Consider the following 13,909-nt stretch of genomic DNA (forward strand, 5'->3'; position numbering starts at 1 on the left):
CAGGTAGTTGAAGGCTGTTATCAAATCTCCTTTCCCTCTTCTCTTCTGCAGACTAAACAAGCCCAGTTCCCTCAGCCTCTCCTCATAAATCATGTTCCCCAGCCCCCTGATCATTTTCATTGCCTTCCGGGGGACTGTCTCCAATTTGTCCACATCCTTTCTGTAGTAGGGTGCCCAAAACTGGACGCAATATTCCAGATGCGGCCTCACCAGGGCTGAATAGAGGGGAATAATCACTTCCCTCAATCTGCTGGCAATGCTCCTACTAATACAGCGCAATGTGCCATTGGCCTTCTTGGCAACAAGGGCACACTGCTGACTCATATCCAGCTTCTCATCCACTGTAATCCCCAGGTCCTTTTCTGAAGAACTGCCGCTTAGCCAGTCCGTCATATAAGGTTGCAAATCAGTTCTGATAAATCATAATTTTTAAAAGACAGAGATTAAGAAAACCACACTAAATACCGTAGGAAACACCTTTGCACTAGAACAAATATTTAACTCTCACTTTGCATACAATAAATATTGTCACCTAATAGCTAAGAAGATGAACTTGCCAAAGATTGCCTTCGTTCTCTAATCACCTCTGCTCACACATTCAGCATCAGACTGTGTATTTGCCTAATGGCCTAGAGAATTACTAATAAATGCTCACTTTTCTGACCATCATCTTCACACACACTCCCATTTCATGATTCACTAGTTTAATATCCTACTTTATTAATTGTTGCTAAGTGTTAACAGCTATTAATTATTCATTTACTACCACAGATGTTCCCTGCCAGCATGAAATGAAAATTCGCACACATCAAATGGTGTCTCGTTAGACAGAAGCTCAGCTGATGAAAATCAGTGTAGATCTATAGAAGCCACAATAATTTATATGAAGATTTGGCCCATGATATGTCCTCAGGTCTTACCTCTTGAGACTGCCTCAGAGAGTCACAGATTTGCAAAGAGTGCCTACCAGTTTCTTGATTTTTCATTTTCTGATGCATATAACTGAGACGTTCCAAACCTAATCAAGAAAGTAATCAAAGAAAATTTATTTCTAAAACTGAAATGAAAAGCATTATTACTGTAAAATAAACACCATAAAATATCTGTATGATGCATTACTCTAGAAGCCAACAATATAAAAGCAACAATGGAATTTCACAAAACTGAAGTAGATTGTTCCCACTTTCTGTTAGCCTACATGTTCCAATAGCTCAGGCCTTCTCATACTGTGATCTGTAGAGCACCAGTGCTCCATGGTGCTTTCCCTGGTGGTCTGCAAAACGTAATCTAAGAGCTGTATAGAGACAGAGTCAGGAGATAAAGTGATCTGTGGGAGGATCTCACTCTTAAAATGAGGCCTGTATAAGGTATAGCAGTGATTCTCTAGCTCTTTCAAGAGTCCGAAAGTCATTCCTTAGAACTTGACCTAGACCTGAAGAAGAGCTCTGTGTAGCTCAGAAGCTTGTCTCTCTCAAGAGAAGTTGGTCCAGTTAAAGATATTACTTCACCCACCTTCTGTATCTAATATCCTGAGACCAACATGGCTACAGCTACACTGGACACATTACTTAGCAGTTATCACTCAAATACAGGTGACATAAATTTACTTCTCAGTGAAGAATGTATTCTGAGCAATGACATTGAGTAATCTAAGAATTTATGGCCAATTATCCATTATGCTGCAAATGGAAAATGGAAGGTTGGTACATCAAATGGATTAAAATGACCAAAAACCAGCTAATCTACCAATGTATATAGTATCATAGTAATACCTATGACTATAAACCTCTTCAAAAATTACCAATAACAGCTAGATTGTTCTTGTACAGTGAGATGCTGTGATACTCCAGAAATTCCTCAAGCCAGGAATCATGCCTCACAGAGACATAGTTCCATTCCCTAATCTCTGTTTAGTCCTAAATGGTAGTAATCTGCTACAGTACCACAACAATAGCGGCTCCACCCACTCCATGCTTCTGTCTGCCCATCCCTTTGAGTGGGGGGAATGAGTGTGTGTAATGTCTGCTCACAATCTGACCCTATAATTTGCCTCCCAAGGTGGTAGTGATTGGTGACACTTTAGGCTGTTACTGGTTTATTCAGGAGTTCTGAGCTAAGAATGTTACATACTTAGCTGATTGAAATTAGATACAGTTAGCCAGTTCTTGTTGTATTTGTCTTCACCCAAGAAACAGCTTTCTGCTGGTTCTGAGCTCATTTGGGTGCTCTGGGGACAACCATCCACTGTAATCACCTGGCATGGGACAGAAAAAATTGTACTCAATATTATAAGACAAGCAGTTCTGCAGCTCCTATGTGGCATGATTCTTAGAATCATTGCAAGAGGAATACCAACAATAATAATTTTTACTTGCATTAAGTCTCAAAATGCTTTACAAACAATGTGAAATATGTCTCAAAATACCTCCATGAGAAAGACAAGTGCAGCATATCCTTAGTTATCCTAACCTCCCCGATCCAAACACCCCTGGAATGCCCCTGGTGCCCTGTTTCAGATTTCAGACCTTCAGAAAAAATGATGCTCAAGTAATAGAAGTGGTTTATCAGTTTTGCCCAAGGCCAAACAATTGAACAGGGGCAGTGCAGGGACAAGGAAGAGCAGAGGCTGTGAGGGAAGCAAAGCTGGCTGAAGTGCTTATATGGGAAAGCAATTCCGCACATAATATTTTGTGGAACAGCAGAAAGGAACTTGAAGGTTTTGGTGTCCTGCGGGTCTTTCAGATAACTCAGGTTACACTGTATTATTCTTCCCTTACTATAGATTGGTAAACTGAAACACAGAGAATTGATCAATATTAGCTGGCAAGTGACAGGGCAGAGGAAGAAACCTAGGGTTTTCTCTCTCCTCGATTCCAGCTCTAGCCACTATGAAATACAATACTTGAGAAAAATATATTCTGTATTTGCTACATGTTGCAGAAAACACATTGCACATGTATAGAAAACGTTACAAAGCTGGTCAGCTGATATTTAAAATGAAAGTCCTGCGACTTTTTAATACACAATCTTTAAAATATAATTGTTTATCATGCTGTCTAGTGATGGGAATCATCACTTCAGGGTTCTATTCATAACTCTGGTAAGGCTGCACAATAAGCCATTATTAAGTAAATGAGTTAAACCTTCCTCTGCCTCAGTTTTTTCATCATTAAAATGGGGATAACCAATCTCCCGCTCACAAAGATATTGGGAATCTGTTTGTAAAAAAATACTGATGCACTCCACACTCTCTTAAAAAGCAGCTAGGACTCAGGGAATGGGGGCATTGGGTTGCTGTGGGTCAGAGGCAAAGAAAGGGCTTTTCTTTTTTTCTGTGCAGGCTCCCGTCAGAAAAGCTTGGATCTTGACTATCAGCAGCTGGGCATGATTGAAGCAGCTCCTTTCTTCTGTCCCAGCCGTTATTCAAGTGCACCCTCCCAAACCCTTGCCTTAATCAGGAAGTGAGGACAGAGTCCTTACCACACAAAACTGATCTAGGGCCTGATCTTGCACCCTTTGAAATCAATGGTAACCTCTCACTGACTTCAGTGGGTGCAGGATTGAGCCACTAATTATAAATAAAGATAATTTAAACAAAAACAAAGCAAGACAATAGATTTGGGATTAATTATTTAGGGGCTTTCCAGTTTGGTCATGACTGCAGTACTTTTCCAGGGCTAAAACTCTAGTGGGCGTTAATGCTAACTTTACTATCCCCTACTACAATACTGTCACTAAAGAGCTACCAAGGCATATTAAGAACATGGCATTCAGCTTACACCTGTACCTACCGGCACCTGAAGCGTTTTTTGTTTCTTCTTGTCCTTCTGAGATTGTCTGTCTCTGTTCTGTTGTTTTGCTTCTGTCCACACAGACGGGATCAACTCAGCAGATTTTGATAGCTCTGAGGGTAAAGAAAAACAAAATTAAATTATTATACAACAGAGATTTGATTAGAAAGTGAAGGTTCGATAAATAATATTAAACTGAAGAATAGTCTCCATCCTTTCCCCCATGCAGTTCCCCAAACCTCAGTGAAAGATGCTATCATAATATAATATTTTAATATTACTACCTTTGGTTTTGCAGGTCTTCCCCACTTTCTCTCTCTTGCGGGATTGAAAGCTGCTGCTCTTGTGGAAAGTCCAGTCTCTCTTGAGTGGGTTGATCCAGAAGATGGTGCTACGCTGGCCCATGGGCTCAGGCTCTGAGGTGTCACTGTCATATCCTGATTTGTCTGAGTTGTAGGAGAAGGATTTTGATGCTTTGATCTGGACATGCTGTGGAGTACCACGGGTGCAGTTGCAGTCACTGTTACAGGTGGAATGCATGCACGATTGCTGCCTATTCTCACTGCATAAAACTCCTTTTTCATCCCCTTCAGAGAACCCCCAATTCACATAACCACCTCTGCTTTCCTCACTGGGGTTGTGTGAGGGCACTAAGGTCTCCCTATCAGTGGCAGATGGCTGGGGACTCACACAGTGCTCCACCACAATCCCATTATCCTTCTCAGATGGTAACTGAATAATGGAGTCCCATTGTCTCTCTTGGCAATTTTTTGCCTTTTTTTCAGTGAGATTAGTACTCTGCAAACTTTGGTGCAATACAGTGCTACCATGGTTATTTTGTTGCTTAGCTGCCAACTCATCTCGCCTGTACTTGGCAGGAGTGCTTGGAAGGGACAAATTCAAATGGACCTCTTCAGTGGAAGCAGCTCCCTGATGTGGGACCAAGAGGAACTGTCCATATCCAGGGGTTGATTTACTCTCAGAGGATACCCCAGAAGTGAGTGTGTCACTTTCTATTTCTTGCTTTTTCTGGATGCCTGCTATCTTCACGTCCTTGTAGTCCCCAGTTTCAACAGTGTGGCTATGGCACTCTGATGACCATTGACTTCTTGCCAAGTTCCTTAGAAGGGAAGGAGGCATGCTGTAGTAGTTGTAATTCTTATCATTCAAACATTCCAAACTGCTCAAAGTCTTTGAATACATGGCATTATTCCAGCTATGTGGCAGTTTCCTACAGGCTCGGTGCTTTGTCTCAGCCAGCAGGGCCTCTTCTACCTGCAACGTGTCTACAGCAGAAATGACTTTTAGGGTATCAACAGTCAAGGCAGAGAGGTCCTGCAGGTGTCCCAGCTGGCTGTCCAGGGAAAGCAAAGAGTCTTTGATGTAGAACACCTTCTCATGCACTTCCTTCAGCAGCAAAAACATCTCCTCCACTCTAGGGGAAAACACACCCATATTAAAAAAATAAAGCAGAAATCTTTGTATTATTTTATTTCTTTATTCCAAATGATGAATGAAAACATTAAAACACAGAAAATCTTTACCATTCTCTAATTAAAACAATCCACTCCTATTTTTCTACCATGATTTCCATCTTCATAAACACCTCCATCTGATAATAAACTAACCTGATTCATGATCTACACTCAGAATTACTGGGCTAAAAGCTAGAAAGCCTAAAATGAATTTTACACTGACTTTTCCCTGGGGGGTAAATCTACTCTAATAATTAACACAATCAAATTAACCACCACTCCCTGGCACAAAGCTAATGATCATGGAGAACAAGAGAGAACTGGAAAAGATGGGTAAATTGCTTGTGAATCTTTGGAGGTCTCTTTCTTTCTTGTGAAAAAAAACAACAACACACCTCTAAAAGAGCTCACAGGACTACAGATTAGTTTTTTTGATTTCTCACATATAAAAGCCTGGTGGGAAAAGAACTTTTTTCAAAGGATCTATCTATTTGCCACCTTGGTTCATATTTTATACATCTGAATGCTACCTTTTACTTTCTCTGTAGACTTCATCTGCCAGTCAAGCAAAGTATTTTAAGACCTTCAAACCCCTAATGTACATTGTGAGACGTTCCCAACCTGAAATGATCCAATAAATTAATTTTAACTAAATGATTTTCTTAGTTTTAGCTATAGATAGATTAGATCATATAATCTCTCCATATGTCATCCCACCAATGAACAAAGGCATTAAACTAGAGGCAGGCAGTACACAAGAGGAACTGCATTCTATTAGCAGCAAGGTATCTAAAGGATGCAGTGTTTCTGGAAACCTCCAAGAATCTAAATCAGCCGCTGTGCTGAACAGAAATCATGCTACAAAGAAACCGTGGTCATCCAAAAATGTTATTCATCTAAGCAGTATTCTTTTAAGAGGGATTCTTTCTATTCTGCTAAATATATTTTAATTTAATTGATCTATTGTTTATCAGTTCAGTTTTCAATTAACTCAGATCTTCCTGGTATAATAGAAATTTGCTATATGGACAAATCTATCTTTTTATTGGCTTTTTTTTTTTACAAGACTCATTCAGTTTCTTTTAGGCATTTTGGTTTGGTATGTGGAAAATGAAGTCCATGAATAGGTAATGTGTGAAGTGGGCTACATTTCACTAGGCGAAATAACTTTATGCTAATAACTCAATGGTGACACTTTGTAGGAGATTTTCAAAAGCGCTCATCATTGGTCTAACTCTGCTTCCATTGAAGTCAACAGGCGTTTTGGGGACTGAGGAAGCTGAGTTAGGCCAGCATTTGTGCTTTTGTAAGTCCCGACTAGCACACCTTTGACACGTTACGACTAGAGAGAGGAAGTGTAGCCGAAAGTATAACAAAGGTAATTCCATACGGGCTGTAGCTATTAGGCCTCCATATCATGAATGATAGGTATACATCATCTAGGGTCACTGTGAGAAGAATGCTTATCACTGGTAATTAATAAACCTGCAAATAAAAATGTGTTACGCATGCTCAACCCCGCTACCATCCTCTTAGTGGTACATAGTTTGCAAAGATAAAATGGTGTGATTCCCTAGCTACACCCTCAACTGCTCATGTGCTGCACACATGTGGGAGTGCATTTCTGCCAGAACCATTAACCAGTCACACTTTGCACTTAGTTTAAACAGATACATTATGGATGCAGGGTGGGAGAAAGAGTTATATAAGCCCTTTCCTCTTTCCCTGCACACATATATTGGAGCAACCATACTTTGTACTCAAAACATTAGTTAGCCAACAATCTTTTATACCCATTCTAGGTAGGTTTCAGCAGCAGCAAACCCCTCATACCTTTCTGATGTTACACGGATCCTTTCACTGTCACTGGAATTCAAGCTTTCATTCTTTTCATGAAAGTACCTCTCCACACACTGCTCCTCAAACTCGTGAAGTTTCTTTAAGTCCTCATCACTCAGGTAGAGTTCTAAACAAATAAGATGATAGCTGGTACCAAACATACTGACAGAGAAATTCATTTGTCCTACTTTACTAAAAAAGAAAAACTGTTAAAATATATTTCCTTTAATTTCTTGAGACTGTGCTTATATATGGAAACTAGTGATGTGTGTACATTCCAAATATGTGTATATGTGCTTTATAGCATCTTTCTCAATCCAAAGAGAGAAAGGGCAGCTGATATAAGCCCTCTTGCATGTTGACTCATTTTATAAAAAGATTTGAAAATGCACAGCCAAATAACTCATCTTACAGATACTTTTTCTCTCCAATATTTTCATGCACTATGTTTATATAGTTATACCTAATACCCAATACTTTCCACTATACGACTTACTTATGAGGCTCTTCTTTCATATGACTGCTCTACCTTGTCTCAAAACATTCTAAAGAGAACTTACACCAGCTATAGCAACCAGGGCTCTTTACACTTGGGGGGGGGTTCGATCTAAGGTACGCAACTTCAGGTCGAAGTACCTTAGTTCGAATTACTTACCCATCCTCATGGCGCGGGATCGACGTCCACGGCTCCCCCGTTGACTCCGCCACCGCCGTTCGTGGTGGTGGAGTTCCGGAGTCGACGGGAGCGCGTTCGGAGTTCGATATATCGCGTCTAGATGAGACGCGATATATCGAACTCCGAGAAGTTGATTGCTACCCACCGATATGGCGGGTAGTGAAGACGTACACTCAGTGTGATAGGTGGTCATGGAGTTCTTTTTCACTTAATTGCTTTCAAACATTCATATGTATACAAATATTAACCAAGGGATATTGCAATACATATTTAAATGTACAACTCCAGCTACATGTAACAAGCTTGGCATGCTTTGAGACTATTCTTACAGTAGACCAATAAAAGATTTTTTCACAAAATTGGTCAAGTGTAAGCTACTGCTAAAACATGTAAATGATATCAAGCAATTAGTCAGTCTCTGGAGAACTTCTCTTCAGGATATTTCACTGTTTTCTTCTCCACATCTTCCAAATTCATTTTTTTCCAGCAACTCCAAAGTGGATTTCAACGCTCCAGAGATATGTTTCTTCATGTATTGGGATTCTCAGATTTAGGAACTCTAATTTCTCCGTTCACACAATGCATTTGGCAAAAATTTTCTTTAAAAAATAGACCTAAATTCCTTTCACTTGGTCTTCAAATTCTCTTTTGCCATTGTCTTTAGCAACTATACTGCAATGGACAGCATTTGTCAGCAGTTACCACATAGTGGTGTCTGAGATACCATAGTTTCCCACTACACTGTGGTAACTGTGCGGAAACTGTGAGGCAATGGTTAACAACGGTTGACTTTAAAAGATTTTATTGTGTCTTTGTAATACATGGTACAGCAGCTATTGGAGTACTACATTCTTCTTTGCAGTGGGCTGTACTCAGTAATCTAATAGGTCCTTCCCATGATCTTTCTGCGCTTGTCTGGATGATTCCACTTACCATGCCTTTGTATATGCATTCATTTTCCACTGGGTGGCACTGTTTCCCTATGTCCTGGGTAGACACTGATCTACAGAATTTTAACTTGATGCAGAAAAAATTTGCTAAGCTGTTTTGGATGTAGTTTTGCTTTGTAAGCAAATTGAAATACCTGAAATAACTATCTGAAAAAATGTGTGAAGCCAAGTCAATAGCCTCTTTATTCAAAAAACCTTTAAGTGAGCCAAACAGCTCTTTTAGGTTTTCTGTGCCCTACAAACAAGCCGTCCCATGTGCCAGTTTATTCACTTCTGGCATGCAAATATTCCAGAGGAACATTACTACTTCAAAGGAATGATGCTGCATCCTTCCACAGCACAGGAGCTGAAACAAGGACTAGCAGTGAAGTGGTCAAACTCTGACTGGTTAATCCTGAATATGGAGTCAGTTACCAGTTCTGATCATGACTGATATCTTTAGGGATACATCTTCAGCACAGCAAGCACAGATTAGCAATAACCTGGGATGTGTTTGTGAAACACCCCGTTATAAGCATAAAGAATGCATACTGCAATGCACTGTATTCCAAAAAGCATAAAAGTTGTCCATTACTGTGGAGTAGAGCATCCTGGAGCTAAGTAACATCAATATTGGTGTCTAATTTAAAGAGGATATTTTGGATGTGGGCAGGAAACTACCTAGGCAGGAACTTCCTGTTACTTATATTGTTCATTTGCATAACCAAATCTTTTAAATAGTTTCATTTTATGGCTTCTTTAAATCTATAAGTAGCTTTTATTTACTCACGCTGAAATAGGGGTCATCAAATGTCATGCTTCTTGTCATAATTGCCTGATTGTTATAGCAGCCAAGAAGGAAAACTCCACCTGTGTATAGCACTGCACCATAGGTCAGGTGAATGGGTCAGAAATTGCATTCCCTGAAGAATCATGCATAGATTCCTGACCACTATTAACTATTAGACATCTCTGTCTATTTAGGTATTTATATGGCCTCATCATAAACTATCTTAGAACGGAATCATTAATGGATTTTTTCCTCTCAATACTGAGTATGGTCTTCCTGGGTGAGGTTCAATGGCTTGTATTATGCTGGAGGTCAAACTAGATGGCCATAATGGCTTTCAAATTTATAAATGAAGGTACAATCCTGTGAAGTAAGGACATTTTATCCCAATATTACAGATGGGGAATTAAACAACTTGTTCAAGATCATGCAGGAAGTCTGTGGCTCAACTGGGTATTAAACCCAGGAGTTCTCAGTCTCAGGCCAGTGCCATATTCACTAGAGTACCCTTCTGCCCTAAGTTGTTGGCAATGACTACATTTGCAAAGCCCCAGACTTGTATTGCTGTTTGCACCTGGGGCACATTTACGTGTGCATGTGTAATGTCTTACAGACAGAGTTGCCGGTGCGTGGGTTCACTGTGGTGAAACAGTCTGCAAATTGCACAGTATAGATGGGATGCTGGGAAGTTGGTGAAATAAATACTATGTATACTGGGAATGGCAAGTAGTGTGTAGTCACTGAAGGGGACCACTTCCAGTATGGGCCCAAACAATGTTATTTTAATTGGCCTATGTGCTATTTCACACCTTAATTTCCTGTGGTGATACAAATCTTATATCTCCTATCTTTTTTTTTAATAATGTAACTGAAATATAGGCAAAAGGATGTTTTAAAAGTAGTAACCAAGTTTGGGAATCCTCCCTTAAACTTGGATCTTAAAAACGTAATGGCCAGAACTGCTGATCACGATAATAATATGTCCAAGGCCATTGCATGTGGTATGTACAGTAATAAACTTGCAATTCATTTGGTTCAGGAAATAGCTGAAATAAAATCAGGGTTTAGCAGAATGCACTTTGGAACAGCTGGTACCCATCACCCAACTCATATCCAAACAAAGCAGTGAGATGGTTATACCAGCATTGCAAAAACAGTTAAGCTATGGTGGGCTATCCCAGAGGAGGTTAGCCTCCAAGCCATGGTTCAGACAGTAAGTTTGTTGTTAATGTGTATACAATTAATAGCCACTAATGTGGTCCTAGGAATATGCTGCTGAGTAATACATCTTAAAAACAAACAAAAAGAGAAAGAAATATGATTAAACTGAAAAAGTTGTATCTATAAAAGAAAAAAGTGTGGAATGTAGATTTATTCTGAGCAAGGGTGTGCAACAATGGACAAAGTATGCATTCATGGTAGCCTTGTAAATATGTAAAATATGCAGCTAGTAGAAAAGAGATAGTAGGGCAATAAGCAATATGCAAGAGATAACATAAGTGCGGTGAATGAACAGCTTATGATCTGTGTTGAGATTGTTTCCCAGAAACTAATGAACCAGTTACAGAGCGTGTGATACAATGTAGAATAGAAGGCACATGTGGCAGTTTGTTTCAGAATGTGCATATAAGCTGATTAATAATTTTATACTCTCTGTGTGGTATACACTGTATCCATCCCCACACGAGTCTTACCAGCTCCATATAGTTTGACTGAAGTCTTGGGAAACGAGTGGATAAGGTCTCAGGGGCTACCAATTGGATATGGTCTCAGAAGCCATCCTAACATATCCCTGAGTGGACAAGGTGCCAGAGGCTACCCTAACACACATGAATCAGCAAGGGGGTGGGATGTCCACAGGAAGGAAAGAATAGCAGGAAGCCTTACTGGCCCTTGAAACAGAGATAATGAACTTTGGGGTGATATGATGGAGCAAAAAGACATTTGAGTTGTCTCTCACTTGAGGGATTCAAGGGTCCAGAGCTCTTGAAAACACAGAACATCTGATCCTTCAACCAAAAGGGTTGAAGTCTTTGGGAACCAAATATAGGTGAGGCAAAGATTGTAACTTGCTGAAATTAATTTTTAATCTTATAAGTGTATTTTTACTTGTGTTTGCTTGTAACCCAGTCTACCTTTATTCCTTATATTTGGTATCACCTACTCCCGTGTCCTTTTGTTAAATAAACTTGGTTTCATTTTACTATAAACCATTTCAATGTTGTGATTGAAATAAGAGTGTTGTCAAACCCCAGTTAAATTAGTGAGCTATAGCGTATTGTCTCTTTAAAGGAGCAAGGAACTTAATAATGTCTGTCAATGTTCCAGGAGAGGACTGGTCAGCACTGGGGGATTCGGGAGTTAGGGTTCACTGACTGTTGCCAGCAAGGAAAGGTTTGGACTGGCAGAATCAGGGAGTTGCCACAAAAGTTAGCAGTACCAAAAAATCTCACTTGCTCAGGCAAAGGGGGTAACACTGTAACACACAGTTCTGGGAACCTCAGCAGATTGTCACACCAGCAGATGATATGGGGGAAATTCAGAACTGGGGTGGTGTTGGGCTTACTCTGCAAAAAGTAACTGGATGATGGAAGCCAGGGTGTGACCTGCATACTTGTATGTGGGCTGTTAGCATCAGGGCTGTGAGGCACAGCAGCATAGCATTTAAGGCACCCAGAGTTGCAGGGCAGGTGGTGACACAACCCCTTCCTGGTCTGGGCTGATAGCCAAATTAGGTCTTACAGTACAAACCTCAACAAGTGTCCCTTTCACTATCAAGCCCACCAACAAGGTGATGGAAGGCTAGCAAAACATCCCTATCGCTTAGGGATTCCTGTAGGCCCCCCAGCAGAAGGCCTGGAAAACTTGCCCTTTGCTTACTTAGTCCAACATCGCCTTCCTCTTGATCCAGCTCATTTGTGGGACGATGGTGGCAGATGTGGTTTATGAGGAGGCCAATGTGGCTCAGAATGATGAAAGGTGGTGGCAGCCATGGCTTCTCGTAATACGTCATGATGTAGCGGTAACGGTTGTATTTCCAGAGCTTGTTTGATATGGATTTCATATCATAATAAACATTACTGTAAAACAGAGAGAGGGGAGAAAGAGAGAGGTTCATGTGAGGAACACATGATAACACAAGATGCCTGTCTCCAGATACATTGCACTATTGAAACAAAGGGCCCAATTCTAAGCTGGGGTAAATCAGTTTAGCAACTTTAATTTAACAAAGCAGCAGCAGGTAGAGGCAGACAATGCACAGAGGCTGACATTTTCAAAGCTGCCTCACAGATTTGGACATCCAATTCCCATTAAAATTAATGGGAATTGTGCATCATACCCACTGAGGTGGCTTTGAAAATCTCAACCAGAGTGTTTCAAGTTCCCTCCTCCCTGTCAAATAATCTCAAGAATTCAACATTGCCTGAATATCTGAACTGGATTAAATGTCGGAATCAGGACTGGCAGCCGGGGAAATGGTTGTAACAAAACAATGCTGCAGAATGGAAATTGTTCTTCAGTACTGGTTCCTCCACTTCCCTCTCCGTGCCTCCTTCCACCAACACCCTGCAGCAGGTGGCAGCAAAAGGCTTTCCTGCAAAGGGTTCTTTGGGGTCAGTGACACTGCTAAAGTTGGCACTGAAAAACCATCCAACAGTTTATTGTACAACAACAGGCCAATGCTCTGGAAATTGACCTTCAGTCTTGAGGCACAGCTTTCATTTCAATCTATTTATAACTTCCTTGTCACACCTGGCTCTTGAAGACCCAAAAGTGAATCATAACAACACCAGTTCTGTTTTTGAGAGAATAATTAGATGTACTGCTAAGTCTGTACTGAGGATAACCAATTTTTGTCCAAAGAGAAAGAAACCAAACTGCAGAAATGTTGGGTTTAGCACATCATTGCTATTGAAGATTTAAATATAGAAATAATTCACACTGCAATTTCACAGCTATATATGAAAAAGAAATCCATGCCTTGCCACAATTTCAGCACAGGAATTTCTGTTTGGGAATGGAAACAAAGATGGATGTTGATCATTCAATTGCCTTGAACTCTAATCACTGCATTTCTTCAAGTTGATTTTTTTTAATCTATGGCTGAGAATAGATTTGAAAGAATTTCTCCACTGAAAAATTGAAACCATAGAATAAAAAAACTAACTGTTTAGAAGGTTTGGATTGTTCTTCACTGTATTTCTCTTTTGCATTAACAGTCAGGAGAAACTGACCTCAGTGCAATGGAGGGGTCTCCAGGAAGCCTCTTATTAAAATTCCACCACCAAACTGGAAGAGAAATTGGGGTGATTACTCTGTCTTTGATGGCACTTCCCATCTCTGGATGCAAAGGATGCCAGAGATGATTTACCTTATGATTCTTAAAAATAATTATTAAAACCCGCATT

The 13,909-nt window shown here is 40.2% G+C and overlaps 1 protein-coding gene across 1 annotated transcript in view; it reads right to left on the minus strand.

Annotated features, from left to right (window-relative positions):
* TRPM6 (transient receptor potential cation channel subfamily M member 6) overlaps nt 1-13,909 on the minus strand; it is a 126,383-nt gene that overhangs the window by 29,803 nt on the left and 82,671 nt on the right. Inside the window, exons 24-29 of the mRNA XM_039545637.1 lie at nt 12,381-12,580; nt 7,100-7,232; nt 4,076-5,226; nt 3,792-3,904; nt 2,131-2,254; nt 921-1,018 (exon numbers count right to left, since the gene is read on the minus strand). Of these exons, the coding sequence (XP_039401571.1) occupies nt 921-1,018; nt 2,131-2,254; nt 3,792-3,904; nt 4,076-5,226; nt 7,100-7,232; nt 12,381-12,580 (1,819 nt within the window). The remainder of the gene's footprint in view (nt 1-920; nt 1,019-2,130; nt 2,255-3,791; nt 3,905-4,075; nt 5,227-7,099; nt 7,233-12,380; nt 12,581-13,909) is intronic.

This window comes from Mauremys reevesii, linkage group 6, assembly GCF_016161935.1.
Source record: "Mauremys reevesii isolate NIE-2019 linkage group 6, ASM1616193v1, whole genome shotgun sequence".
NCBI classification, from domain to species: Eukaryota; Metazoa; Chordata; order Testudines; family Geoemydidae; genus Mauremys; species Mauremys reevesii.